Source organism: Emydura macquarii, unplaced genomic scaffold, assembly GCF_026122565.2.
Source record: "Emydura macquarii macquarii isolate MOO-44397 ecotype Brisbane River unplaced genomic scaffold, CSIRO-AGI_Emac_v2 contig_3451, whole genome shotgun sequence".
NCBI classification, from domain to species: Eukaryota; Metazoa; Chordata; order Testudines; family Chelidae; genus Emydura; species Emydura macquarii.
In genome coordinates this window covers 4,908,963-4,935,064 of record NW_027133588.1, presented here as the reverse complement: position 1 = coordinate 4,935,064, position 26,102 = coordinate 4,908,963, and the positions used below count along the sequence as shown (strand labels likewise).

Here is a 26,102-nt window from a genome sequence, read left to right as displayed (position 1 = left end):
TTTCATAATGTCACTAGCAGCATAATCCAGAAGAATATTAATTTACCAGTCAGTAGGTAATACATAGAGCAGTACATGCTCATTCTGCACCATTTCAAAGCCTTCAGCTCCGCAGCAGCCTTATCACATAGCTGTCAATCCGATTTTAGAATTACTCCTGATGAAGCTAAAGTAGTATCAGATTCCAGGAAACTGATGATGCTATTCTGGAAGTAAATTCAAAACTCATGTTCACATTCATAGAATGTCAAAAAGACACTAGTACTTTTTTCCCATCAATAGTAGGCATGTTTATTGTGAGAATCCAGCTTTTTACAAATACATGTAACTGAGAATAACAAAATATTTTAAACAGCCTTGAGATTGAGTCAGAGAAATGTCTGAGTTAACATGTTGCATTGTTAGATGATAAAAATCTTAAAACATGATAGTCAGCTCTTTCTGCAAGACCAGGAGGGACTAGGAAGATAAATTCAGACTCAAACTAAAACCATAGCACTGGAAATCACTGAGGATCCACTTATGGTCAAATCCTCATTATCCCTGTTGGCTCAAATGTTACTGGTCATCAGGCTCCAGTTTTTAATATTTGCCTTTAAGTTTCTTTTCTGCCCTTTGTGTTTTAATATTAGCTTACCCTTAGCTCTGTTTATGAAAGATTTATGCAAACTAACACAGTTACAGCAAAAACTCTCCCCATCTGTCAGAAACTAGAGAAGTCCTTGAGTTGGTTTGTCAAAACGGGGCCTGGAGCATGAATGCCTTTTCTGCTTTCACGTGCAATGTGGACTTAGGAAAGAGCATAAATTGTTCAAGAAAAAAGGTGCGCTGAGGACAGGACAGTCCTATGAGTGAAAACTTTGTATTTTTACTGTGAAGTTCTTAGGATTTTGCAGGACCCATGACACTTCTGCAGTTTGGGAGTTGTTCATGTTCTCAATTAAAAGAAAAGAATTACTGTACTGAAAAGCTTCCTCTTGCTTAAAGAAACTCATCCAGTTTTTATCTTCTGCACTGGAACTGATCAAGTTTCCCAGAGTTGTACAGTCAGGTGCCTTGGGAGGCTGCCTGGATTTGGTTGTCGCTTCCTTTCCCATCTTTTTTCTCAAGATTCCTCTTCCAGGTTTGGGACCAAAGACATGCATCTGGGAACAAGGTGCCGCTAGTAAGGTCGATTAATGCTGGGAGTTTCTCCACTGAAGTGGGTTAGCCACTAAGGAATCCTGAAATTGTATGTAGTAAGTAAAGAAGGGAATCAAAAGCAGTGAGGAGATAGGGAGCTAATTAGTAAGTGCTTTCTTGGACCTGGCATTTAGACCTGTTAACACTGACAATGATGTATTGGTTGTAAGTTTAGTTGTTCTGGTCCTTTATCCCCAAATTGTGGAAGGGTAGAATAAATTCTTGGGACAATAATCTTTACTGACCTATCTAGAGCACTAGTGTGATGCTTAGAAACCAAACTGCCCATTCAGGCTCTGTGACAAACCCGTACCATTCATACCTGTGCTAGTATTCTTTCTTTATGACCCAGAAGGAGCCTGAGGCTAGAAACAAAACAATCGAAATAAAATTCACCCTTTACACATGTCTCATGATTTAATCTCATTTACTTAGTGTAAAGCAGAAACACTTCAGACCCACCTAAACCATCCCTTGCATCTTGGCAAGCACCGATTTTCCTTGTCTATTTCACAGACCTCAGCACAGCAGGCCTTGATGGGGACTATTAATACTAGTATGCACGCTGTTCAGCAGGCACAGTCCGACCTCAATGAAGTCGATAACCTACCACCTCTAGGACAAGATATGGTGAGTTGATTCATGCAATCCCTATAGGGATTCATCTAAATGGCTTGAGGTATTTATTGCACAGCTTACTCATTGTCCCTGGATGCAGATTGCGATCTCAGCTGCTTTATAAATGAGATGAAAATCCTTGTTTACTTTAAGGAATGCGTGTAAGAATATCTTGTTCTGTTTGACTCTCATTAACCTTCTGAGGCTATACACCGTGGACGCAGTTGTCCCTCTCTGCACACCCTGACCATCACGTTTACTTCAATGGGTCTCCACGTGTGTGTCTGGGAAAAAACTTGAGTCAGTAAATCAGGAGGAGATTGCCTCCTGGACTGTTGTAGCAAGTTGCTCCTGAGGGGAGAAATGAAAGGAGTGGCTGTAAAGCAAAGCCAAGATGCTGAAGAAGGCACAACTTGTGTAGAGAGAGCTCATGACCCTAAAGAAGGGTGTGTAATCCTGTCAGACACATCTCAAGGTTCCTCACCTGGTTTTGGCTATAGAAATATGTCTCTCAACAAACCAGCAAAACAGACAAGCCTGTCTGTTTAAATAGTCTTACGTGGTTTCTTAGCTATGTTAATGGCATATGGAGCCTGTCAGCTCTGGAACATCAGTTTGGATCCAGTTTTGGGCTGGAGTAGAGCCAATAGGATTGGTGAGCCCCCATGAAGAACCAGATGATGATCTATGGTCCTTCGATATGCACTATTTTGACACTGTGTTTATGGCGTTCACCCAGAAATCAGAGCTGTCAACCTATGATCTAGCAGTTACAATAAGGAGAAACTCTATTTCAACCCACAAGCTTAGTTGATGCCATCTGTGTCATTTAAAAGGCTTCTGAAAGAATGAAGGGCCTGTAGAGAACCTTACCCTTTACCCTGTCTTGAATTTCTTTCTCTTGCAGCATAGCCCTGCAGTCCTTAATACTCTGATGTTGTTGCTTTCTAGGCATCGAGAGTATGGGTTCAGAACAAAGTTGATGAATCAAAACATGAAATTCACTCTCAGGTTGATGCTATTACTGCAGGAACTGCCTCTGTTGTTAACCTCACAGCAGGTAAATTGGACATTTGGACATTGCCAGGCTGCTGTTGTGTATATACCAATCTATTTTCAAGAAGATGGAGGCTGCCCAGGAGATGTTCAGGAACATATTTTCCTCCAAATACACAAATGGCGTTTTTGTCTGAAGCAGACCTTGTTGTCTTTAATTTACTGACATCCACGCAGAATCTCTTTACACTCCCCTGATAAAGATAAAACCTAATATTTTACTCACCTCAGGTAACTGAGATTAAAATTTTATAAGGCTCTTCTGAAGTATCATTTATTGGCCACTCCTAGAGCCAGGTTACTTAGTTCTGTGGACAAATGGCTTGCTCTGGTTTGTCTAATCCTGTGTCATACACGGTTTTTCAGGGAGTTGTGCTCTGAATTGCAAGTTAGATATAAGATGTTTAGAAGCAACCAGTGCCCAATACTGCATTAATTAGGGTCCCTCCGAATAGTGACTATGGGAGAGGTAACTGAAATTGTGGATGGTTTTCTTACCAGGACAGTAGTGAAGAGAAAAAATTCCATTACAACGTACATATGTCCATTACTATGGGCAAGAAAAGTGGATAGTAGATGTTACATTTTCAAAGTGATGCCTGAATTATGTATCCAAGTCTGCTTTACCCCCTTCAGATTTACAACTAATTATCTCAGCAGAAACTAGCTTGTGCTGCACTATGTGCCGCTGCACGCTTATCGCTCCCTTCACTCATGCAGAGCCCTTTGTCCTGCAGGTGACCCAGTTGACACGGATTACACGGCCGTGGGATGTGCAATTACAACCATCTCTTCCAACCTGACGGAGATGTCCAAGGGTGTGAAACTGCTTGCTGCCCTAATGGACGATGAAGTCGGAAGTGGGGAGGACCTCCTAAAAGCAGCTCGGACTCTGGCTGGCGCCGTCTCGGACCTGCTGAAAGCTGTGCAGCCCACCTCAGGAGAGGTGAGACTACGGAAGGAATCAGTGAGCTTTCACACGCGCTCCTTGGCTGAAATGCATAACCCTCGATTAAAATGTTTTTGTCTAAAGAATTTATCCAATTGAGCAGAATGGCTCTTTCCAGGCAGTGTTTTTTCCCAACCCTCTTCTGCCCCTGTTTCTCCTATACTGCCCAAGAGACGATCCAGTACTTTTCCTGACTGCTTTGTTTGTGTCTTCCACATACCTCTGATTTCATGCCTTTAAATACGGCTCCTTGATCCTAGAACAGCCTCCCAGTTAATATTCACCCATCTGTTTCCTCTTTAAAATATCAGCCAGCCGTTTCACTATACTGTGTCCACGCTGCTGTATCCATTCATGCCTTTATATTGTAAATGGTGCAGGTTCAGTTTTTGGTGTTGTATGCATTATCGGCTGTTACGTTACACAAATATTTATAATGTTCTTTATAAGTAGATTTTCACAAGCTGTTCGCAAAGCCTTCAGGTGGCCACTGATAAATTACTGTTCTCTGGCTATTGGCTAGTATTGAAAAATCAAGTCCCTGGCTTTGAAGCTGGACTGCGGCACAGTGCCAATTGCGAACAGTCCCAGTAAGATGCTAATCAGTCATCAGAGATGCGTGGCAGTGGTTGGGGGACTGACTTGGTGATGTGAACTCTAGGAGCAGAGAAGGGGAAATTAATTCAACCCTAAAAAATCTTGATTTGTGTATTCGTTATTTGACAGAAACCTGCTATCAACTCCTCTATTCATTCCTTTTTTGCTGGAGGTTTCTTGTAGGGTTTTTTTGGTGGGGGGGAGGGGGTGTGGTTTTGATTTTTTTTTTTTACTTTTTAAATTGAGGCAGTCTGAATACACTGTAATTTTCCATTCCCTATTGTTATGGGAAAGGTTGGAAAAAACTGTTACCACTTTTTTCTCTTATCTCAAATACTATAAAAACTCAATTACAAGTTATGGGGGAAGTAAGTGGGACTGATACCTGATTTTTTTTTTCTTTTTATTTAATATCAGGGTTGCATGTAGCAGCAGATAAAAGGAGAATGAAGATAAGGTCTCCATCGAAATTTTATGGAAATAGGAAATTGTATTGACCAAGACAGAATTTAATATTTCAGACAACCTGACCTGAGTTTTAGTGTCTGCAACCAGTTTGCCCTGGATCTTTGCAGCTTTAAGGCAAAACCAGAAATCTGTGACCTCTTCCAAGTGGATTGCAATAAAAGCTGTCCAACACATACCTTTCCTTCGGCTGCTATGATATTATGTTAAAGCTGATCAGATTTCATCTTCAGTCAGTAGCATATTCATACATGTTCCATTAGGGTGCTGCAGGATAAATTAAGTAGGAATATGGAAAAGTAAGAATACTCCAAGAGGTGTCTTGAGTAGAGATTTCAGTGGCATTACCCTGAATACAATAAGGTGGTTAACAAAGGTGTCTTGAGAGAAAGCCAAAGTTAAAGAAAATCATACTTGCTTTTCATTCGTTTTGTGTCTATGTGATATCTTTCTAGCCTCGCCAAACAGTTTTAACTGCAGCTGGAAGTATTGGGCAAGCCAGTGGGGAGCTCCTGAGACAGATAGGAGAGAATGAAACTGATGAAAGATTTCAGGTAAGGTCATGTGAATTGCTTACTGCCAGAAACATATAATTTCATAATGGAGCTTGCTACTGTCTATAAGGTTTCCAGTAATGTCATCCTACGTCTGTGTTGCAAGTCTTTTGTATTTCACTTTGATTAAGGTGGAAAAATGTCTAATTTTTGTTCCAAATTTGAACTGATCCAAATCTTTAGTAGGATTAAAAATTTAGTTTTCTTTTATTTCTCTTAACACTTTCCTCTTTCATCCCATTTAAGATGAGGAACATTATCAATTAGTGGATTAATACCCCAGTCATCCATTAGTAGGTTAGAACCATTGTCCTTAAATGCTCGATAAGAAATATGCCTGGATTATTTTTCTTGGTGCCAAGAACAGGTTTGTCTTAGAACCAAAGAGAAGTAATTCACAACAGCAGATAGACACATATCCCAACAGCACTTAATGGCCAATTTAAACATTTTTATCGTACAATAAAGCTGTCTACGCATTTCAGTAACGTTTTACTCATTGTCCAATATTTATGACAGCCCCATGCATCATTACTTTTTTATGGAAGAGCCTAGACATATCAGTCAGTATCGGGGGCCCATTACCTGCCCTTCTAGTCCTTTTATAAATTTTGGTTTTTCGGGGTTTTTTTGTTTACTATAACTTGCCAAATTCATGAGACTTATATGATTTTATTCTGCCCCACAGTTAAAATCCAGTGCACAAAATATATACTGTTTTCTCTCCTGTGCAGTTCAGACCATTTTAGTACTACTTGCTTATACAATATGCATTCAGTGAGTGATAGGGCCATTATGATTGTATAAATCCAGTATTTTGGTACGTTTAGGCAGCAGTTTTGTTGTTTGCCGGAGCATTGATACAGCAGGTTAAAGTACTGTCTTTGAGTACCTACTGCATTTAGTGAACATAATACTTAAAATTACATTGAAAAACTACTCATGTAATGTCCAGGAAGGCATGCTGCTAAACAAAATAACTTGGTAATTTGGAGAGTCTCAGTCCAGCTCTGTTGTACCAGACATAACCAAAGCATATTGAAAGCAGAATTGTAAGCGAGGTTGTGTATTGGAATTATAGCAATACAAGTATTAAACCACTTTTAGAGCTTCAAACAACCAAATGCATTTTTCTTCAAGAGGAAAATATCTTCTGGAGCTGGGACCTCTGAGGAGTGTCAGCTTGGAGCTAATAGTTTCTAGTGTGAAAGAAAGGTGTTCTGGCAAATGTATAGCGTCCCTTCTCCCCCCAAGCCACACTGTTTGCACCCTTTTATGAATTAAGTTTGCCGTGCCGTTTTCTGTTGCTCTTCTGTACAGTACGTACTTTGTATTTAACACGCAGAGTTACACACCTGTCCGTAATTAGCTATCATTTTGTCATCTGAAATCTTCATCTTTACTTTAGGTAAAATCTATGGCTGTAGATCACCACTTACCTGTGATGTTTTGAGTGTGCGTATCTAGTAACTAACTTCACATGTTCTTACAGCGATGTAGTCCCACATGTTTACTCTGAAATTACAGCTCTAAATTGCACTCCAGTTACTGGTTTTTAAGGCCCGGCTTCACAAAACCCTGGCTGGGATGATTTAGTTGAGGTTGGTCTTGCTTTGAGCAGGGGTTTGGACTAGATGACCTCCAGAGGTCCCTTCCAGCCCTAATCTTCTATGATTCTGTAAAGTTAATATCTTGCATTTGGCCATTACAAATCCAAAGCGTGTAATTTTTCCAATTTCCAAATGGTGATCTATTCACTCATCTTAGTAACCTGTTTGCACAAAACATTTCCACCCACTAAACAAGCCATGTGTAACAGACCAAGAACTTTTCACTGGGAATCTACCATAACTTCCCCTTTGTAAATGAGAGATGCTTGAAATCTTTTTTAAAATCAGTAGATGTAAGTTTAATTTTAAATAATCCAAAATATTACTGCTCATGAGTATTTTTGACTGCTCAGCTCAAGTTTTGTCCTTTGTTTTGCCAGGATGTACTGATGAGTCTAGCCAAAGCTGTTGCGAACGCTGCTGCCATGTTGGTGTTGAAGGCGAAGAATGTGGCTCAAGTTGCTGAGGATCTGGTCCTGCAAAACAGGGTTATTGCTGCTGCGACGCAATGTGCACTATCCACTTCTCAGCTTGTGGCATGTGCCAAGGTAAGGCTAATGGTGTTTGTGAAAGGGCAGTGCGTTATTTCAGTGCGTTACACAATCGCTGTTTACAGTTCTCCCTGGATGTATTGTTGATATGCTTTAATCAATTATCCTTGAATATCCTTTGGAGTTATAGTCTTGTTAGATGACACTGAACATCAAAGTGCAGCCCTTAAAATGTGAAGTGCTGTCATGCTATCGGAGAGGAAGGTCCATAGATAACTGATGTAACCTACTGTTTTGCTAATACTGATAAAAATGCTGAAAATATTACTCTGAGAAACACAGATTGCTGTGGAGTTATGTGAAATGTTTAACGAAAGCCATAACCAGCAATGTGTCCACCTGAATTATTTTCATTGGAACTGAAATTCAAGCCAAGTTTGCTGGAAGCTTTGTGTTCAGATTTAAGTGCTTCTGCATCATTTCATGGTTTCTGATGGGAACAAGTAGAGATCCCATCAATTTTGGCTGAGTATTGAGACTTGGCCAAAGGAACTCTGTCTGACACGAAGAGAGCAAAATCTGAAATAGAACCACTGTGTTCCATGGAGCTCTGTTTGCCTTGGAGAAATGTTACTGTTTTCATTTTAAAACTTAAAAGCATTTAGCATATGAAAATATGAAATATTTGTGATCTGCGGGTTTGGCTCTCTTAGGGTTAATTGCTGTTGGAAAATGAGCATTCAAATATTGTAGACCATCCAAGAGGATTATGATAAAATTAATAGCCAATTTGTGGTATTAAATTTTCAATATTTTTACTTCATTGCTATGGCTGCCAGGCTTTGTATCATGAATATGTAAGAGCATTAACTGGACTTGATGTTCTGACTGCTTTTACATTTCTGCAGGATGGCACAAGCAGTCAATGTCATTTTATTCTTTTGTGCAAAAACACCTATCCCACTTCTTTCCTTTGCCCAGGACTGACATGACATACCCGAATGACACGGACTGAATCTAGTGCATCATGGGAGTATGTCCCTGGGTTGTTCAGCTGTTAGTTTGTCCTTTCAGACACGCATCTTTCTTATCTAGTGTTCCAGGAGTTATTTTTGGCTTTAGCAAAATACTGATTGACAGTGGAAGGTTTTCCAGTTCCAATTTTAATTAAACTTCAGTAAAGGATCACAATTTGTATGATGATAAGCTTTCTTCAAGTTAAGTTCTGGGATGCAGAGTTGTACGAAATGACAGTCGCTATCTTGCAAGAATCTGGCCCACGTCTGTCATTCAGAACCAAGTTCATGTATTTCTCCATTGGTTCAGTAATCCAAAGAAGTCTTCACTTAAAAGGATAAGGGCATTTTTAATCCTTTTGATGGCCTCCAGTGGTCACTATAAATCATTTTCCAACAGTTAACTGTGCTGTGGTATGATACACATTATTAATCTCTTTTCTTACAATAGTAGATAATTGCAGTACTTCATACTCTGGTGTGGCAACTGTTAGTAGGTGACATCCCCTATGTATCTGGATTCCTGTGTACTGAATGTTAATACACTACACTTGGGTTTTATTAATGGGAACAACAACCTTGCAGATGCAAATGATGAAACTTGATTCAGTATTGTAAATTCACTGGAGCACATGTGAATGGATGTTTGAGTGCTGTGGGAGATGGGGACAAAGAAGCAGCTAATTTCTGAATGCCAAGGAGATGGGTGTGTCACTTGTTAGCCGTGGGCTAGTAACTTCTGGCCTATTAAATCTTTTCTAAACACCGTGCTCTCTCTCTCTCAATGTAGGTTGTGAGTCCCACCATCAGCTCTCCCGTGTGCCAGGAACAGCTGATCGAGGCTGGAAAACTGGTGGATCGTTCAGTGGAGAATTGTGTCCGAGCCTGTCAGTCTGCCACAGACGACTCTGAGCTGCTGAAGCAGGTTAGCGCAGCAGCCAGTGTAGTCAGCCAGGCCCTGAACGACCTCTTACAGCACGTCCGTCAGTTTGCCAGCAGGGGCGAGCCCATTGGACGCTATGACCAGGCAACGGATACCATTATGTGTGTCACCGAAAGTATCTTCAGTTCCATGGGAGATGCTGGTGAGCTGCTTTACCTTCATACTCTCTCTCTCTAATGGGAATATTACTTTAATTCGACTGAAATTCCCTCGAGACATACCTGTTTGAAATAATGCAAGTCAGAAATGCTTCTGATGCCCATAGGCTAGTAGTGCTCCCATGAGCAGTCATTCTGAGCACAATATGAAATCATTAAAGCACCCATAAGTATGCATTGCGGAGTCTTCTAAATGATATAATGGATACATATGGAGCTCTGCTAATACAGCTAATATCGTGCCTGGGAAACTAGGGGATGCAGTGTATATGATGGGCCAATCCCGTGTCTTGCTGGTTGTGTTGCACTGCTTCACATCATGAAAATGTTACAGCAGTTTTGTATCTCTAAATCTGAAGACAGCCTGTTAAAGTGCTCAGTCAGCTATTTTATTCTTTGCCAGTAATTAGCTCCCTAAAGATTTATTCACATGACTATACTTAGCAGGCAAGAATTTTATTTCCATTATATGCTTGGCTTTTACAGGGTAGCTTTTGAACCTGTAAGCTCTTTGTCTAAAGAACATGGGCCTTGGAACCAAACACACCGGAGACCTAATGTTTGATGAACTTGATATACAACTCCGTTTTGTTATGATGTAATTAAAGGGACACCATCTACTTGAAATCTAGTTAATTTAAAAAAGGTTTAAAGTAGTTATCCCCTACCAATGTTTGTGGCTTCATAATGACATTATCCTGTTTTTTAAATGTTTTACTCCTTGTGTGATAGATCCACCCAAACATAGGAACTTTTACCAGTGCAATGTGGAACAATTCCCCATTATATTTGTCTTAGGTGTTATGAGTAAAAACAGGAGATGAAACTTTTCAGATGTTTGATCTTTAAATTGGTTGTCTTTTCAATTGTGCTATGTCTGGACTAGGAGATAAGTGTGAGGGGAGATAGGTTTGGCAAATTTTCTGAGTATTTTAGCATTAAGATGGTGGTTTTTGGTGAGAAATTGCTGCAGAATAAAGTATTGTCAAGCCGATATAGAGTAGATCAAAAATATTGTTAACTAAACCATCCCTCATCCCCAAAATAGAAACTGTAGTACAGTATCCTAAACCTTTTACTCAATGACTTTGAGAATAAGACACGTAAAATTACGATTTAACTAGTATGCTTCCCTGCATGTGATATGTTGTGTGACTATTCTGTGTGCACCTATGACCCATATATTATCTGATGTCTTGACTCCTCACAAAGAGAATTACAGTAATCTTGGATAAGGTTACCATAGCTAATGTCTATGTACAATTCACAGCCATGCATGCTTGTGGTATTTATCCCGTTCTGGGTGGGCAGCCCAGACCAAGGAGGATTTGTGTAACCACCTGCCCTGCAACCTTGGGTGCCTCATAATGTTTTGCTGTTATCACTTCCAGCCTGGGCTGCTCACAAACAGCCAAACTACATGCAGGTAACACCCTGAGTGTCTGCATGTAGTTGCAGCCCTGGTCCAACAGCCCCGAACCCCGCAGCCTGTCGACAACACTCCAGTCATACTCTGGTTTCCACCAACTTGGCTATTACTTACAGGGTGACCCCAACAAATCCTGGTCCTGAATTTTCCCCAAAATGTATGTTCTGCACTGTCCAGCCTTCTCCTGGATAGTTCAGATAGTAGAGGCCCATTACCTCTGTCAAGGGGTCAATATGCAACTGTTTGCTACTTCAACTGAATTACCCAAACAGTTGAGTTTAAATACAACGCTGGATTAGTTTTTCATTAAAAAAAAAAAAAATAAGTTTATTTAACTACAAAGAGATAGATCATAAGTGAGTACAAGTATAAGGGATTAAAGTCAGAAATGGTTACAAGAGAAATAAAGATAAAACACTTTCTAGTAACTAAAACTTAACAAGCTAGACTAGGTTCAGGGTAAAATCCTTACCACAGGTTCCCAGCAACATTGCTAACCAAAATCTCAGGTCAGGACCTCCCTGAAAGTCCAACGGCTGGTTCCTTTGCTATCTTAGGTTAAAAGAGAGACAGAGAGATAGAGGGGGAGAGAAAAATAACCTGGGGTGTTTTTGCCCCTCACTTTTATAGTCCAGTCACTCTTTGAAATGAGTGTTCCTGATGGTTACCCCTAGATAAAATTCCCTCCAGCTGTGAGGAGACAGATGTTCTCAGCATGAAAGAGATTCCATGTTGTCTACCAAAATGTAGATTGATCTATTCCTCCCCCCCTTTGTTGCCAAAGAACGGCCACTTGATAGGTGATTTCCAATTAACCTTGATAATACGTGACTAGAGGCATCGGCTTGTCCTTTGTCTTTGAAGAACTGATTTGCCACCTCTTGCTGTCCCAAAGACCCTGTTTACTACTTGAATATAAATTGAAGTAAACACACAGGGCTATGTGGACTTGAACATGTGCTAACAACATCAGGGGGAATTCATAACTTTATATATTATAATAATAATATACATCCATACATTTCATCATATTATTAACCAGTGAGTTATTAGTTTTCAAATAATACCTCACAAGGTATATTTTGTCCAAAGATTATTGCAATAGTATGTAGGCTGTGAATAAAGGGGTGCATTTGGTCACAGTGCTATGCTTGGTTTCTCATACAGGCTATTCAGATTCAAACAGCTTGTGGATGTAGTGCCATCCTGTTGAATACCAATCTGGTAGCGATGGGCAAATGTCCAAGTGTTTGGGATAGCAAGTAGGCTGTGGCCTGTGAATGCTTTAATACTGGCCCAGCAGGTTCCCTCTTCCTGCCACCACCCTTGTTAAATAGTTCTAGTGGTTAATTTAGTCTCACCATTAAACATTTACTCTTTATTTCCAGTCTGAATTTGTCTGGCTTCAGCTTCCAGCCTTTGGATTGTTATACCTTTCTCTGCTAGTGTGTTTTCTAATGCTTTAATCATTCTCCTGGGTCTTCTGGGAACCCTCTCCAATTTATCAACATCCTTCCTGAATTGTGGATACTTGAACTGGACATGTATTCCAGCAGCAGTTGCGCCAGTGTCAAATACAGAGGTAAAATAACCTCTCTGATCCTACCTGAGATTGCCCTATTTATGCATCCCAGGATCACATTAGCTCTTTTGGCCACAGTATCATGCTGGGAACTTGTGTTAGCTGATTATCCATCACAGCCCCGAAATCTCTTTGAGTCACTGCTTCCCAGGATAAAGTCCCCCATCCTGTCAGAATGGCCTATATTCTTTGTTCCTAGATATATACATTTATATTTAGCCCTATTAAAACAGATATTGTTTGCTTGTGCCTAGTTTACCAAGGAATCCAGATCGTTCTAAATCTGTGACCTGTCCTCTTCATTATTTACCACTTGCTGGGTTACCCTTTATTCCTGGTAACTTCGGGACTTTTTTAAGTGCAAAAATAACACATCAGAAGATAAGGTAAAGGTGCACTGAAATCTGTTTTCTTTAGTCATACACCTGTTCTGGGCTGGAGGAGTGTGCTAAGAAGGCACTTCATCATAAACACCATTGTTAACTTCCCACAGTATCTGAGAAATCCACATTACAGTTCGAGCAGCTTTGAAATATTTTTTTTTGCATGTCAGAACCACTTTGGAATATATATTGTTGAGACTTCTTAAACGCAACACTAGGCTTTTGAACTACGCACCTGCTGCCATCTTGGTTAACCTTTGGGGAAAAAAGGAAGCCAAACAGTTAATCCGGAAGCTTTAATGGATGTGCTTTGCTTATGAGTTTTTGGTGTAGTACCAGTTATATTAATAAAGTAAGTTTGTTCTAAAAATGGTCTGCATCCACTTCAGAAACAAACATCTCCATCTGACCTCTGTGTTTGACCATGATTGATGCATAAACTCATTGTATTAACATCACTTTAATTTATACCTATTTTCACGTTAAAAACACTAACAAATAACATGGTTTACTCATTAACTGGTGCTGAGTCACTTCTGCCAGAAATGTTAAATTATTCTATATAGTTCAGTAGAAGAGGCTTCTTGAAATGCATTTGAGGAAGAAGCAAGAAGAGGGAACCTATGGTTTCTTACTATGAGAAAACAAATCAGAAGTTTTGTAGAGAAGGGGTGAAATACTCGCCCTATTCAGATCAGTGGCAAAATTCCCATTGACTTCTATGGGCCCAAGATTTCACCTAAGGCATGTAGATGGAATTAGGTATAGAATTAGTATTAAGCATAGTGCTAAGCATGTTAATCCTACTGCATTTCTTGTTAGTCAAATGTTATCAATTTCCCATTATCACTCCAAAACTTTGTGTTTAAAGCTTTTGAGCAATCAAGTATCTAGTTGTAATTTTAATTCAGAAAATCTAATTTTAGTTTAGTATTAGGTAGTTGATTTTTGAAACTGAAATTTAGATAAAGTGAAGAAATTCGAAACTTAACTTCTTAATATTGTAGGTGAAATGGTGCGGCAGGCCAGGGTACTTGCTCAAGCCACTTCGGATCTTGTCAATGCTATGAGGTCAGATGCTGAGGCTGAAATTGACATGGACAACTCTAAAAAACTTCTAGCTGCGGCTAAACTTTTGGCAGATTCTACAGCCCGCATGGTTGAAGCAGCAAAGGTACCTACCAGGAAACAGTGAACTGAAGAACCTGAAAGGCACTGAATATTAACCTAATTGTTCATAACTGTACACAAATATGAGACGGGCAGTTACTGTGTTGTAAATAGAAATGATCATAAAGCAGAAACAATTGGTTAGCCTATGAATGTTTGTTTTGCATTTGACAGCTTCCACCGGGAACTTTCGCTAAAAGTCCAGTAGAAGTAGGCATATTAGTTGATCCACTCTTTTGGATTCCAAAACCCTTTCCATATTCTTTTGGTAACTTTATTTTCCTGATAGATGTGTGATATCCTTGGTTTGCTAATACTTTTTTAGGCCTTAAAAACAGAAAAACTTGCACGTCAAACTTGAGTCCAATTCAACATTCTGATGATCAGATTATAGCTACCAAAAGTCTTGTTAAATTGGGAATTTAAAAAGTTAACGTTAAACACTGATTTTATAAATACTGCACTTTGTTAGAGCACAGATTATACACAGTTTACAGAATAGTAATTTCCTACTATACTTGGAGTTTTAACATACAAGTTGCCTAGCAGAAGTAAATATTTCACTGAAGAACGATATTTTACATTGACAGTGTGTGGGGAATAATGAAGCTACGTGGCTTAATACACTGGACTGTGTCCTCAAAGTCTGACTGCCTTCTTCACCATAATTATATTAGGCAGTAAACAGCACCAACAATGAATTTCTACCTGAAATTGTGATGATAGTTGAAACTTTCTTCTCTAATTCATCTTAGAGTGAAGTTAATTGGTAGAAAAAAAAGGCTGATCAGATAGGGGATAATGGGAGTTAAATTTCTTGTGTATTTTAATATGTAGACAGGGACCTTTTTTGAAGATTTGTGTTTTACTCTGAACTCCTGGGCAGGGGGCTGCAGCAAACCCTGACAATGAAGACCAACAGCAGAGACTGAGGGAAGCAGCAGAGGGACTACGGGTTGCCACGAATGCAGCTGCTCAGAACGCCATCAAGAAGAAAATTGTCAACAGATTAGAGGTTTGAAACCAAGCTCTCTTGTTTCTATTATTTTACACTTCTTTGATTATGTATACAAGTATCTGTAGGGGCATTCCAACAATAAATGCAGACATTAGACAAAAAATGTCAAGTTCACCATAAGAAATAGACTTAAATGCAACTAAAACGGGGCACTGTCATATGAAAGTTGCATTGCAGAATAGGAGGGGTATGTGAATTACTAGTTTGCACATTAAATGTTTCATTAACATGCCCCAGTTTAGTTGATGTTAACAAACAGGTTGGAGGGATTTTTGACATTGGACTGCTATATTTATTCATACATTTCAGAAGGTGTTTGGTGTTGTGATCATAAGGCAAAATACAGTAGAAAGGCTCACTGTTTCATTTTCATTGAAGTAATCTTGTGTAGTCCTGTGATTTGTGTTTTTTACCAAATATAATTTTGGGAAAATAATTTTAACCAAATTTTTAACAAGAATATGCAACAGAGCTTCACTTAAACTGTCCCAAAACCACATATGATTGTGCCACAACTAAACCCTAATGCCACCCAAAGAAGCAAAACAGAAGAAACCAAGTTGGAAACAATGCATAATAGTCAGAGGTGCAGCAAAGGAAAAAAGGCAATTTGCTGTGCAGGGGAGATGAAATTCAGCCTACTTTCATCTTCTAGAGAATTCTGACCTTCACAATCACAAGTTAAATGTATGGGGCGAGCGGGGACCTCTCAGTTAATGGTTTTCAACTGTGATTTTACAATAGTCTAAAAATGATTCAAATGCATTAAGATGAGACCAACAAAAAGATCTGAGTAGATAATCTTCATCTGGAAATATATTGCATTAAAACTACTGTGTCGATGTAAAACGAGAGAATCTTGAGTAAATTAGGTAGTGAAGCATTAGAATGAACTTTGTAGCTACAGTATAAGAAACCCTTGTAGAAAATAAGGTTTTGTTTCACTATAGAAGCATCTTACTGCTTTCCCCATATGGGTAATCTGTGCCAGTAATAGTTTAGGGTGAACTAACAAATCGTGTTTCAGGACAGATTTATATATTTATTTGATGGGAAATTAAGGAATGGTGTTTGTTTGTACTGGAATGTACTTGGCAAGAGATTGAATTTTATTTTTGTGGTAGAGAGAGATGTGTAAAGAGAGGCTAGTAATAGGATTTCTAAATATTTGAGTTCAGACTCTCCCTTAATATTTTTAGACCCAAACAAACTGATTCTTTCATGTCTTCCACATCTGATCATCTTTGTGTCTTACCTTTTGCTTTGAGCAGTACCAAGTAGAGCTGTTCCTTTGCTCCCATGAGGACTGCTTTTCAAGGTTCAGCCATGATTCTGCTCTCTGGACTGCTCATGTAGCACAGTGAACTACTCTCTTTGCCCTCCTCTGCTTTTATTGACCCCTTATGTCCCTAAAGATAAACCCCTGGAAGTTGTTCAACTCCATAGGCATGGTCTCTTGCGTTGTGGTGCAATTCATGATTGCCAAGCCACTATGGCATTTAGCCGAATAGTGAGCAGTCATCACGTAAGTTAGACTGGTGAGCTGGTTTGCAAATTTGTCTACAGCGTTTTAAAACTTGGTGCAAAGTTCTTCTTCAGAATTTAAAACCACTTTGTCTTACTATATCCCTTGATGTATTTTGCATATTGCAGTTCCATGACAGTTGAATTCAGAACCCTTGCAGTTGACTTTCTGAACATAGCAAACAAAACTCTTACTATTTCAACCTGCGTCTTAATTAAGTGCTAAGGATGAGGGGAAGAGGCTCCTTTTGAAAGAATTCCTGAATCCACCCAAACAATTTTATTTTTATTTTATCCCTAATGCTTTAGATTACTGTGGGTCTTCACATCTCATTATGCCTGTCATTGTGCCACAGGCCATTTTACCAGCAGCTCTTCAGTATTCCAAATAAGTTTTGTAATGAAAGACTAGCAATGGGAAGAAGAAAAACTCCTGGAATGTTTATGGTGCCAGGTGTTTTTTTCTTTGCTGTTAGAAATTTAAGGATAATGATCATTTTATTTTATCATCTGGAGTAGAAAGTGAAATGGAGTTCTTTATGGCAAATTAAGTCAAGGGGAGGTAATGACTTAATAGGTTCCAGTTGCTAAGTGCAGTGATACCTGTTTTATCTGCTGTGTTCTCTAAATTATTGAAGCTTACACCAGTTAAACATTTTAACTGTTTTTTCCCCCTGCTCTAAAGACTGCAGCTAAGCAGGCTGCAGCTGCAGCCACTCAGACAATCGCAGCCTCTCAGAACGCGGCCGTTTCCAACAAGAACACCGTAGCCCACCAGCAACTTGTCCAGAGCTGCAAGGTAATATTTCCTAATAGCTGAAGCAGTCAGTTAGCAGATAATCTGTAGTATGTGTCCACTTTAATGCAGTTAACGTCTTAGGAAACAGAAACTCAGCTCCTCTAATTTAATCACTTGGTGCTTGTGGAGAGGAATACTTAAATTGCTTGTGTCAGTCTGACTCCAAAGCACTTGGTTCTTGTTCTGCTGTTGTACCGAATATAACACTGCAAATACCTCTAAAAATGCTTTTTTGCCTTTTTTATTTTGTCCTTCATTAATTAGTATCTGTTAAAATGAGGGAAATGTTGTTCTAGAATTAGTGCAAGGCAGCAGTTTGCCTTGTCTCATGTAGATGTCTTTTACAAATGTTTTGGCAGTGCCTATTACAGGGGATGGGCGGATGTGAATACTTTTGCAAGAATCTCCAAAATACAAACCTGCCAGAAAGGTGACATCTTTCTTCAGGTATATGCCGCAAATAAATCAGCGCACCCTTCGAGCAGATCTGTGCGAAGCATAGCAACAGAGATGTTAGATTTGACTGTAAAATAGACTACCTAAGGGATGCCGTGCAATTAGTGCACAGAAAGAGTAGTTCATTGACAGGAAGTCTTCATAGCCAGTTCGCTGTGTGGGAGCCCCCTACCTGATGGTGTGTCCTTTTCCAGAGCTGTCTAAGGAGAATTGCCTTGAGGTAGTGTCATACTCCGGGGACACACAGGAAGCCTGCTGCAACTTAATTGGTCCTTACATCTTTCTTGTTTAAGGTCTTAATTGATCCTGACTGGAGAAATGGGAGACATTGTCCCTTTGGTGGTGACCAGTGGAATTAGCTGTAACACTCATGTTCAGAGGCTGGTGTTGAGTAGCTGTACCTCCCAGAAGCACTTGACACAGCAGAAGTATAGATCTTCTACCATGAGTGGTAATTGGTATCTGTGCCACGCTTCTTGAACTGAGTGTGGCTGCTAATCACAATGCCTGTACATCACCTCCCCCAAGGCTATTCAGAGAGATGTTTGTGTGATGTACTGTGGGGTAGAAATTCTTACACAGCTCTCAGGAAGATGAGGAATTATCACTTGTGGCTGTCAACTTGCGCTTTTCTGTTGTGCATTATAAGAGATTTAACTTCCTGCCAGACAAGTGACTGCAGGCCAACTGGCAGACTGCTCTTTGTCATCAGAGTTGGTATGCAGTGAATGCTGTACAGGTGGGGAAGGGAAGGTATGTGTCTGTTCTCCCGGGGTGCTCCGATACAGGTAAGCAAGTTGTATTACAGTGCAGAGTGCAGCTACCCAAGAGCAGTACTTTCCTTCCTTTCCCCCCACTCCCAGTTCCTTGGTCCATGGACATGACTTTTCTAATTTAGATTGTAATAAACTTGGGCAGGGACTGAGCTTCTACACATATGCAAAGCTCCATGTTCACCTGAGATTACATGGAAATGATTAATAGTAATGAAACTGGACTGAGGTGACTATTACTAGTGAAATTTCTGAGTGATATACTTTAACACAATATAAAGCAAAGCTAGTGGCTTGTGGTGTAATGAGATTAAATCCTTACCTAGTGTATCAAGACAACATGGATAGCAGCTTGACACTGTTACCTACATTCACTTGGTCAACCTACATGCAGTCTATGCCATTAAATTCCCTTTCCAAACCAAATTGTAATGAGACCATAGTGTTGGGTTATGGGATTCCAGATTCTCGGACTAATAGGTTGCTGACTGCACATCTGGTATGCCAAACATAAGCGTAATAAAGGAGACACCTTCACATTTTCCTGATTGTAAGCCAGAGGGCAGAGTAACTCACTTGACAAGTTCTTTTGTATTTTAGCTATGGCAGGCAGCTTAATTTGTGCTTGTGAATAATATTGCTTCAAAGACTCTAGAGAAATAAAAAACCAAATGGAGTGCAAAAGGGTGTATTTTTCTACTGAGAGAAACTATGCAGAAGTCAGGAACACAGCCCCTATAATAGACAGACATAGATTTTCAAGTCCTAGATCCCAGAAAAAAAACATTAACACTTACCAATTGGCTGTTAAGTATTTTACCTCCCACGTTACAGTTTTTGAAAATTTGGTAAGTAAGACAAGTAGCTTGAACATATCTCAAAGGGCAGGGCATATGAAAGAGTTGTGTAGTAAGTAGTTTGGGTTTTTTCAGTAGAAATGCAAAGGGCAGTTTGTCCTATGTTTTGACTGCTGTTCATTCTAGTTTAACTTTGACATTGATTTATTATACAGCAGAGAAAATCCTCATCTGAAGTTTTTTCCTGAACCAGAGTACTTAAACTTTAGGACAGCATTTTTGTATGGGAGAATAGATTGGAAATAAATCATGTGAAAATGAGTTGACATTTGAATAGGGGTGAGAATGCATTTTTAACAATATACGTTTTCAGACCATTACAACCACACTATAAACATCTGTTGTTGGAAGTCAGCTAAAAGTAAGCTGAATACCAAAGGGGTTTTCTTGAAGTAAGAGAGGTGCTTTGAAAGATTTACTCACTAAAGCGATTTGGAGTGTAGAACAGTGATGTTAATATCCAACACAAAACATTCCTGAGTCAGTGAAAATGTCTCCTCTTAACCTTTTTTGGTTACAAAAGAATCTTAACCTTCCTGTACAACTTATAGAATTCTTTAGGAAAAGTCAAGTTCTCCAAATACTGTAGGAACACTCCGAAAGAGTGAATCTCATATTGATTAAGTTCTATGAAACCCTAAGCATTTTCTGTGGAATCATATTGGTATTATCCCTATTAAATTCTATAGGTCTCTTCCATAGGGTGTGAGGCTTAGTTTAGAACAATTAAAACTTGCTCCTTTGTTGCCGACAGAATGTTGCTGACCACATTCCTCAGCTGGTGCAGGGTGTGAGGGGAAGCCAAGCTCAGGCAGAAGACCTCAGTGCTCAGCTTGCTCTGATCAATTCCAGCCAGAACTTCCTTCAGGTAAACTGAATCAAAGAAATGCAGTTGATTTTTCTCAAGAGCACCTCGCGGGTCTTGAATAGTCTTCACTTTGTGGAGTGAGAAATTTGCATGTCACAATAGAGGGACAAATTGAGATGTCTGTTTTGTCACTGAGGAAATAGGTGATGCTACAGCTGTCCTGAGTTTGAGCCGTAGGTAGCTCAGGGTACTGTCTCTTCAGCTTTCTGCGGAACTGTGATGCGCTTTGCCCCGAGGCTTGGCTACTGAAAAGTAGGCTTAATTGGCAAGGCAGTAAAAATGCCATGGGTGTCTGGGACCTTGGCTGCACTTGGGCTATGATACATTCCGTTGAAGCTGGTGGTACCACCATTGTACCCTTCCTTCATTTAGATCCAGCCATAGTATTTCATCCTGAGTTCTCAAACTTTTATAAGGAGGGGGAGTATCATCTCTACTTTTCAGCTGGCTTTCTGAGACACACAGGTGATCTAGCTTGATCAAGGTTTTGAGCAGAACCCAGGTGATAAGCAGTAGTCCATGCTTCCTTCAAAACATTGGAAAAAACCATAAAGGGGTTGGTGTTAATAACCAAGGGCCAGCTGTTGCTTCAAGATAAATGTTGGAATTATTATTGGCAGTTTAAAAAAAAGAAAGAGAAAACAAACATAGGTACTGAAATGTTAGCATTCATGTGCACCATAAATGTCCAGATTTGCCGGGCAGTCCCTTCTGTTTTATGGGGTAGAAGTGAATCTTTTCAGTGGTCACATCTGTACACTTGGTGAAGTGAAATAAAACATTGAGTCTAATTCTGTCACAGGACTGCCTCAAGCTGTGGTCTGGCTTGCATAAAAGCAAAAATCACAGGTGCTTTGCTCTCTTTTGAGAGAAAGACACACACAGGTTTTTATTTTCCCTCCCCAAAGACATTCCAAAGGAAAAGAACAACAAACCCCGAAATCACAGGTCAAGTTTCCCAGCTTCCTGAAGCTTCCAGTATTCAAATCTGCCTGCACTCAAGGTCCAGAGTTATTTTTCTCTGGGTTTAGCCTGATTGGCCCCAGACGCTTATCAGTCTCATCTGACTGCCAGGATTTAATTAGAGCAATTATCTCCTTTCTGTTCTGCCTAATTTGTCATTAAAATACTCCAGGCAGCATTGGAGCACGCTGTCACAGTTGCTCACCCATCTGGTCCCATTGAAGTCGCTCAGAGTACTCAGCTTTTCTGTTGAAGTTTTTGGGTTCCATGGATGTGACATAGTATTGGAAAATAAGTGAGATACATTATCTCCAAATCCTATGATGATTTGTTACTTGATGGATTTTGTTTCCGTTTATCCAGTATTGAAAAAAAGAATTAAATGTTCAGAAATGTTGCAAGAAATTACAAATGTACCATGTATGTTGTCCTTGCATGTCTGTGTGTAAACATATGCACAAAATGGTAAACTGTTCTGTTTAAATATTTAAACTCCCTATTCATTATTTGATTATATTACAAGAGTCACCGAGACCTTCCAGTCAGACACTGGTACTGATTGAGCTAGGCACTGTACAAATAAATAAAGCAAAGACAGTGTCTTCTGCAGAGATCTCACTATTGAGGGCTATGACAAGGCACAACATGTGAATACAGAAATCAGGGTTGGACAGGGACAGACACAGAGATAAAATTCGATGCATTTGCAGTGGTCCTAGTAGTCAGGTGGTAACTAAACAGCATAAACTGGGGCTGGCAAAATGTAGTGGCCTAACTGTTCTGTCAGTTCTAGATCTAGTTTAATGTTGGAAGCATTTATACAAGTTTATAGGTGTGAGCGGATGAATCACAATGCGTTCTTTTCTAATCTTTAAATAGCCTGGAAGTAAGATGGTGGCGTCAGCCAAAGCTGCAGTACCTACTGTAAGTGACCAAGCTGCAGCAATGCAGCTAAGTCAGTGTGCCAAGAATCTTGCAACGAGTTTAGCTGAGCTAAGAACGGCCTCCCAAAAGGTGGGTAAATATCCCTTTTGAACAGCTAGAGGTTCATTGTGTTTTACAACACATGACTTTGTAAAAGCTTGTGTGCAGTAGGAAATGTCATTAAGAAGTCTGTGTTCATTGCTGTTCTTCTAGCTCTGTTGATTGTGAGTTAATCACCTGAAATGAAATTGAGATGTGTTAAATGTGTCTCAGTTTCCCTTGTGGCTATGGACAATGAATTCCTCTCTTGGCAAGCTAAGAACTTGGTGCAGTAGTTTTGTATCTAAGGCTACGTTTATACTGATGGCAGCAAATTTGCCGCCGCCAGATCGATCTTTCTGGATCGATTGAGACCCACTCAATCGATCAGGAAGTCAACTGAGTAAGTCCACCCCTTCAAGTAGCGTAGCGCTGAGCCGTAGTGCTGAGCAGTGTAAACAGCGCGCAGAAGAAGTCGACGTGAGTTACGTGTAGTTTGTAACTCCTGTCAACTGCCGCCGAATTTCCAGGTAAGTGTAAACCAGCCCCAAGATATGCAACGTGCCAAGATGACCTCTGGTCTCTGTGTAGTCTCTTAAGTCAGAGATGATCTTCCAAGACATGATCACAGATGAATCTCCCCATTTTTGGTAGTAGGGAAGTTGCTTAATGATATTAACAATGTCTGTTTGTTTATTTTCTGGATAGGCTCATGAAGCATGTGGCCCTATGGAAATTGACTCTGCTTTGAACACAGTTCAGACACTCAGAAATGAACTGCAAGATGCCAAGATGGCAGCTGTAGATGGACAGTTAAAGCCCCTCCCAGGGGAAACGGTAACTGGTGGGGTAGAAGAGACTTACCATGGTCATCATTAGGAATCCTGTCCCATAACTTCAGTGAGCTGTTGTTACAATTCAGAGTTTTGAGGTCTTGTTGGTAAAAGGAGTCATGTGGCTTGGCTGATGCTTATTGGAATGGCATTTTACACAGATATTTTCCAGAATCTGTCCCGAACAGCATGAAACATCTTTATGCCAATCAGAAGCCTGTCCTCTGGCTGAAATAACTATTGGAGGTAGAGCCTTCTTCCCTAGAGGGCAGAACAAATTTCAGCTTTTAAGAATGTCATCAGAGATTTTTTTTAAGATCTTTCTTTTCTTCATTTAGCCAAGGCATTGTAATGAAAAAATGCTAGTCAGGGCCTGAGACTCACTAATGCAGGGCTGTGAGGTGTGGGTTTCAATAGCTGAGGTGGGCGCTGGTTTGGAGGAATAGGGGAGGAAGACTGGAAAACTTTCCATTACACTTGGAAGGAAAATTTTAATTCCGTTTAAACAAAGAATGTTATCTCTTGAATATTGTCACAGCTGGAAAAATGTGCCCAGGACCTTGGAAGTACCTCCAAAGCTGTTGGTTCATCAATGGCCCAGCTGTTGACTTGTGCAGCTCAAGGCAATGAGCACTACACAGGTACTGTTACTAGATATTGCTAATGAAAGTAAGACACCATGTAAAAGGAGATACCAGGCTGCAGAGGCTTCTGTCTATCTGCGTGTATTCAAAATAGGTTGGGTCTTCTGTTAGTTTAAAAAAAAAAAATGCAACCCAAATCTTTTTTTGTGTGGAGATAGCTCTTCAATGTACAATTGAACACCGGGTGGTTTCGAGGTTAGTGTTGTGAGAGTCCGGTTAAGCTGAAAATGCTGCTATGTGTTTATTGAATAGTTGAAAGCACTTGGGTTGTTTATGTTCTGTATTCCAAAACACACCCAAGATGTGTTAGTTAAAATGGTGCATACCTTACTGCATGTTACGAATTTACATGTATTATGCAGTTAGCATCTCTAACTCATGAATCAAATTTGGCTAGTCGGGGATAAAACCAGGGGGAGGATACGGTCACACAATCTTTCTATATGTGGTTTTCTGCAGTTACATCAGTTCGCAATTAGTGTGAAAATGTCTGTTTCTAAAAAGCGTTTACGTTTCAGTTTTGGAAAAGCATGCATACATTTAAATGGAAGTGAAATATTAGTCTTTAAATTTCTCTGAGTAGGAAGTAGAAAGTGTTGATGTTAATGCTTCAGTGGGATATTTTTCAGTATTACTGATAAGAAGCTTTATGGCAATTACTGTTTCATTTGATGTAATTGGATCAAGACTACACAGATTTCAGTTGCTTTCATGTGAACGGGATAGACTTGGATTAAGATGACACAAATTTCTATTACACAGTCATGCAGTAGTCAGTGTTGGATGTCCAGTTAAAATTCAGAAGCCTGATATTTGAAGCTGAAATCTAGTAGTTATTTTAAAATCAAGCAGTAAGATAGCAGTTAGGTCAGAAAATCCTGCCAAGAAATGTGCTCCTATATAGCTGAAAGTCCTCTTCAGTATCTGTCTGTCTCCATACTTTCTATCTAACACTAACTTTGGTAATATGAGGATCTTTTTGCGCTTGAACAAATGCTGAGGTGTTAGGCGGTGGTGGTATGTGGGTGTTTTCTTGTTTACTGCATAGCACTTGGGTAATGTTAAGCTTAATTTTATATTCCCTTGGTGCAGTTCATATTTGTCCTAAAGTTCATTTCAAGTTTCCCTCATTTTGTTTTACTGAAACTCACTGCACTCAACTGAAGACTGAACAATCAGGCATTTTTTACTGTTGCTCCATGATACATGAAGATGACCCCTGCACCCCTTTTTTTCAATCCGTTTGGCTGTTCTGTTAAACATTTCAGGTGCTGACTTGCCTCCTGGAGGACTTTGGCATGATCTTTAGAGGATCGGGTTGGTGACATCACAGGAAGCTAAAATTTGAGCCATAAATATTAAAACTTACCTTCCTCATTCCCTCTCTTATTGGGACCTAGAGTAGCTGCACCTCAGGCTTCAACCTCTTGTGATGTCCACAGTCAGATTGCCCAAAGAGCATTGGGAGTGGTATTGCAATAGAGTTTACAGGCCTCAGCAATGATCAGGACCCCATCGAGCTGGGTGCTATTAGAGTTCCTGCCCTAAGGCACTCACAGGCTAAATAAACCAATCAGAAAAATTATGAGAAGAGAAGTGGGCCATAGAAAGGCGAAATGACTCTCCCAGGTCATACAACGGTGGGTGAGTAATCTGAGATTAGAAGACAGGGTTCTGGACTCCTATTCTAGTGCCCTTTGAAAATAGTGAAGGAAGAAAGAATTCAGAACCTGAAACTTCTAATGTGGAGAAGAGAGGATTTTTATGGGAAGGTTTGAGGGTTTTTTTGTGCATCATAAGTATGAAATAGGCCAGGGCAAAGTTTGTATGGCAGGTCACTTGAAAGAGGGGTGGTAACTGGAAACAGTGGCAAACCCTATCACTGCATAGGGCTGACCCTGCTTTTACTTCTGCATGTAATTTAGCTTGCATTTTTTCCCCATGATTTAAAAAAAAAAAAAAAGCACTCTGTTTAAAAATCTCAGTTGTTCATGTGGTACTGAAAATGTTAACCTTAATACACTTTTAATTGGCAGGCAGGTAATTTATATTCATTAGGTTGGGAAATTACATCCCAGCTGTGTAACTGTCTAAATATTTATAGACTGGAAAACAAGTGATGTAACAAAGCAGATGTATACAGTCTGGGACCCTTTTTGTTGTAGGCATGACGTATTTAACCTCTCTGTGCTGTAACTGGA

The 26,102-nt window shown here is 39.8% G+C and overlaps 1 protein-coding gene across 4 annotated transcripts in view; it reads left to right on the top strand.

Moving 5' to 3' along the window:
* Nucleotides 1–26,102, top strand: part of TLN2 (talin 2) — a 301,840-nt gene that overhangs the window by 172,984 nt on the left and 102,754 nt on the right. For all 4 annotated transcript variants that reach the window (XM_067534804.1, XM_067534801.1, XM_067534802.1 and 1 more), the window contains 13 exons: nt 1,699–1,812; nt 2,752–2,860; nt 3,594–3,802; nt 5,323–5,421; nt 7,412–7,579; nt 9,329–9,623; nt 14,041–14,207; nt 15,090–15,218; nt 17,431–17,544; nt 20,385–20,498; nt 22,341–22,475; nt 23,133–23,261; nt 23,796–23,898. In XM_067534804.1, coding sequence (XP_067390905.1) covers nt 1,699–1,812; nt 2,752–2,860; nt 3,594–3,802; nt 5,323–5,421; nt 7,412–7,579; nt 9,329–9,623; nt 14,041–14,207; nt 15,090–15,218; nt 17,431–17,544; nt 20,385–20,498; nt 22,341–22,475; nt 23,133–23,261; nt 23,796–23,898 — 1,885 coding nt within the window. The remainder of the gene's footprint in view (nt 1–1,698; nt 1,813–2,751; nt 2,861–3,593; nt 3,803–5,322; nt 5,422–7,411; nt 7,580–9,328; nt 9,624–14,040; nt 14,208–15,089; nt 15,219–17,430; nt 17,545–20,384; nt 20,499–22,340; nt 22,476–23,132; nt 23,262–23,795; nt 23,899–26,102) is intronic.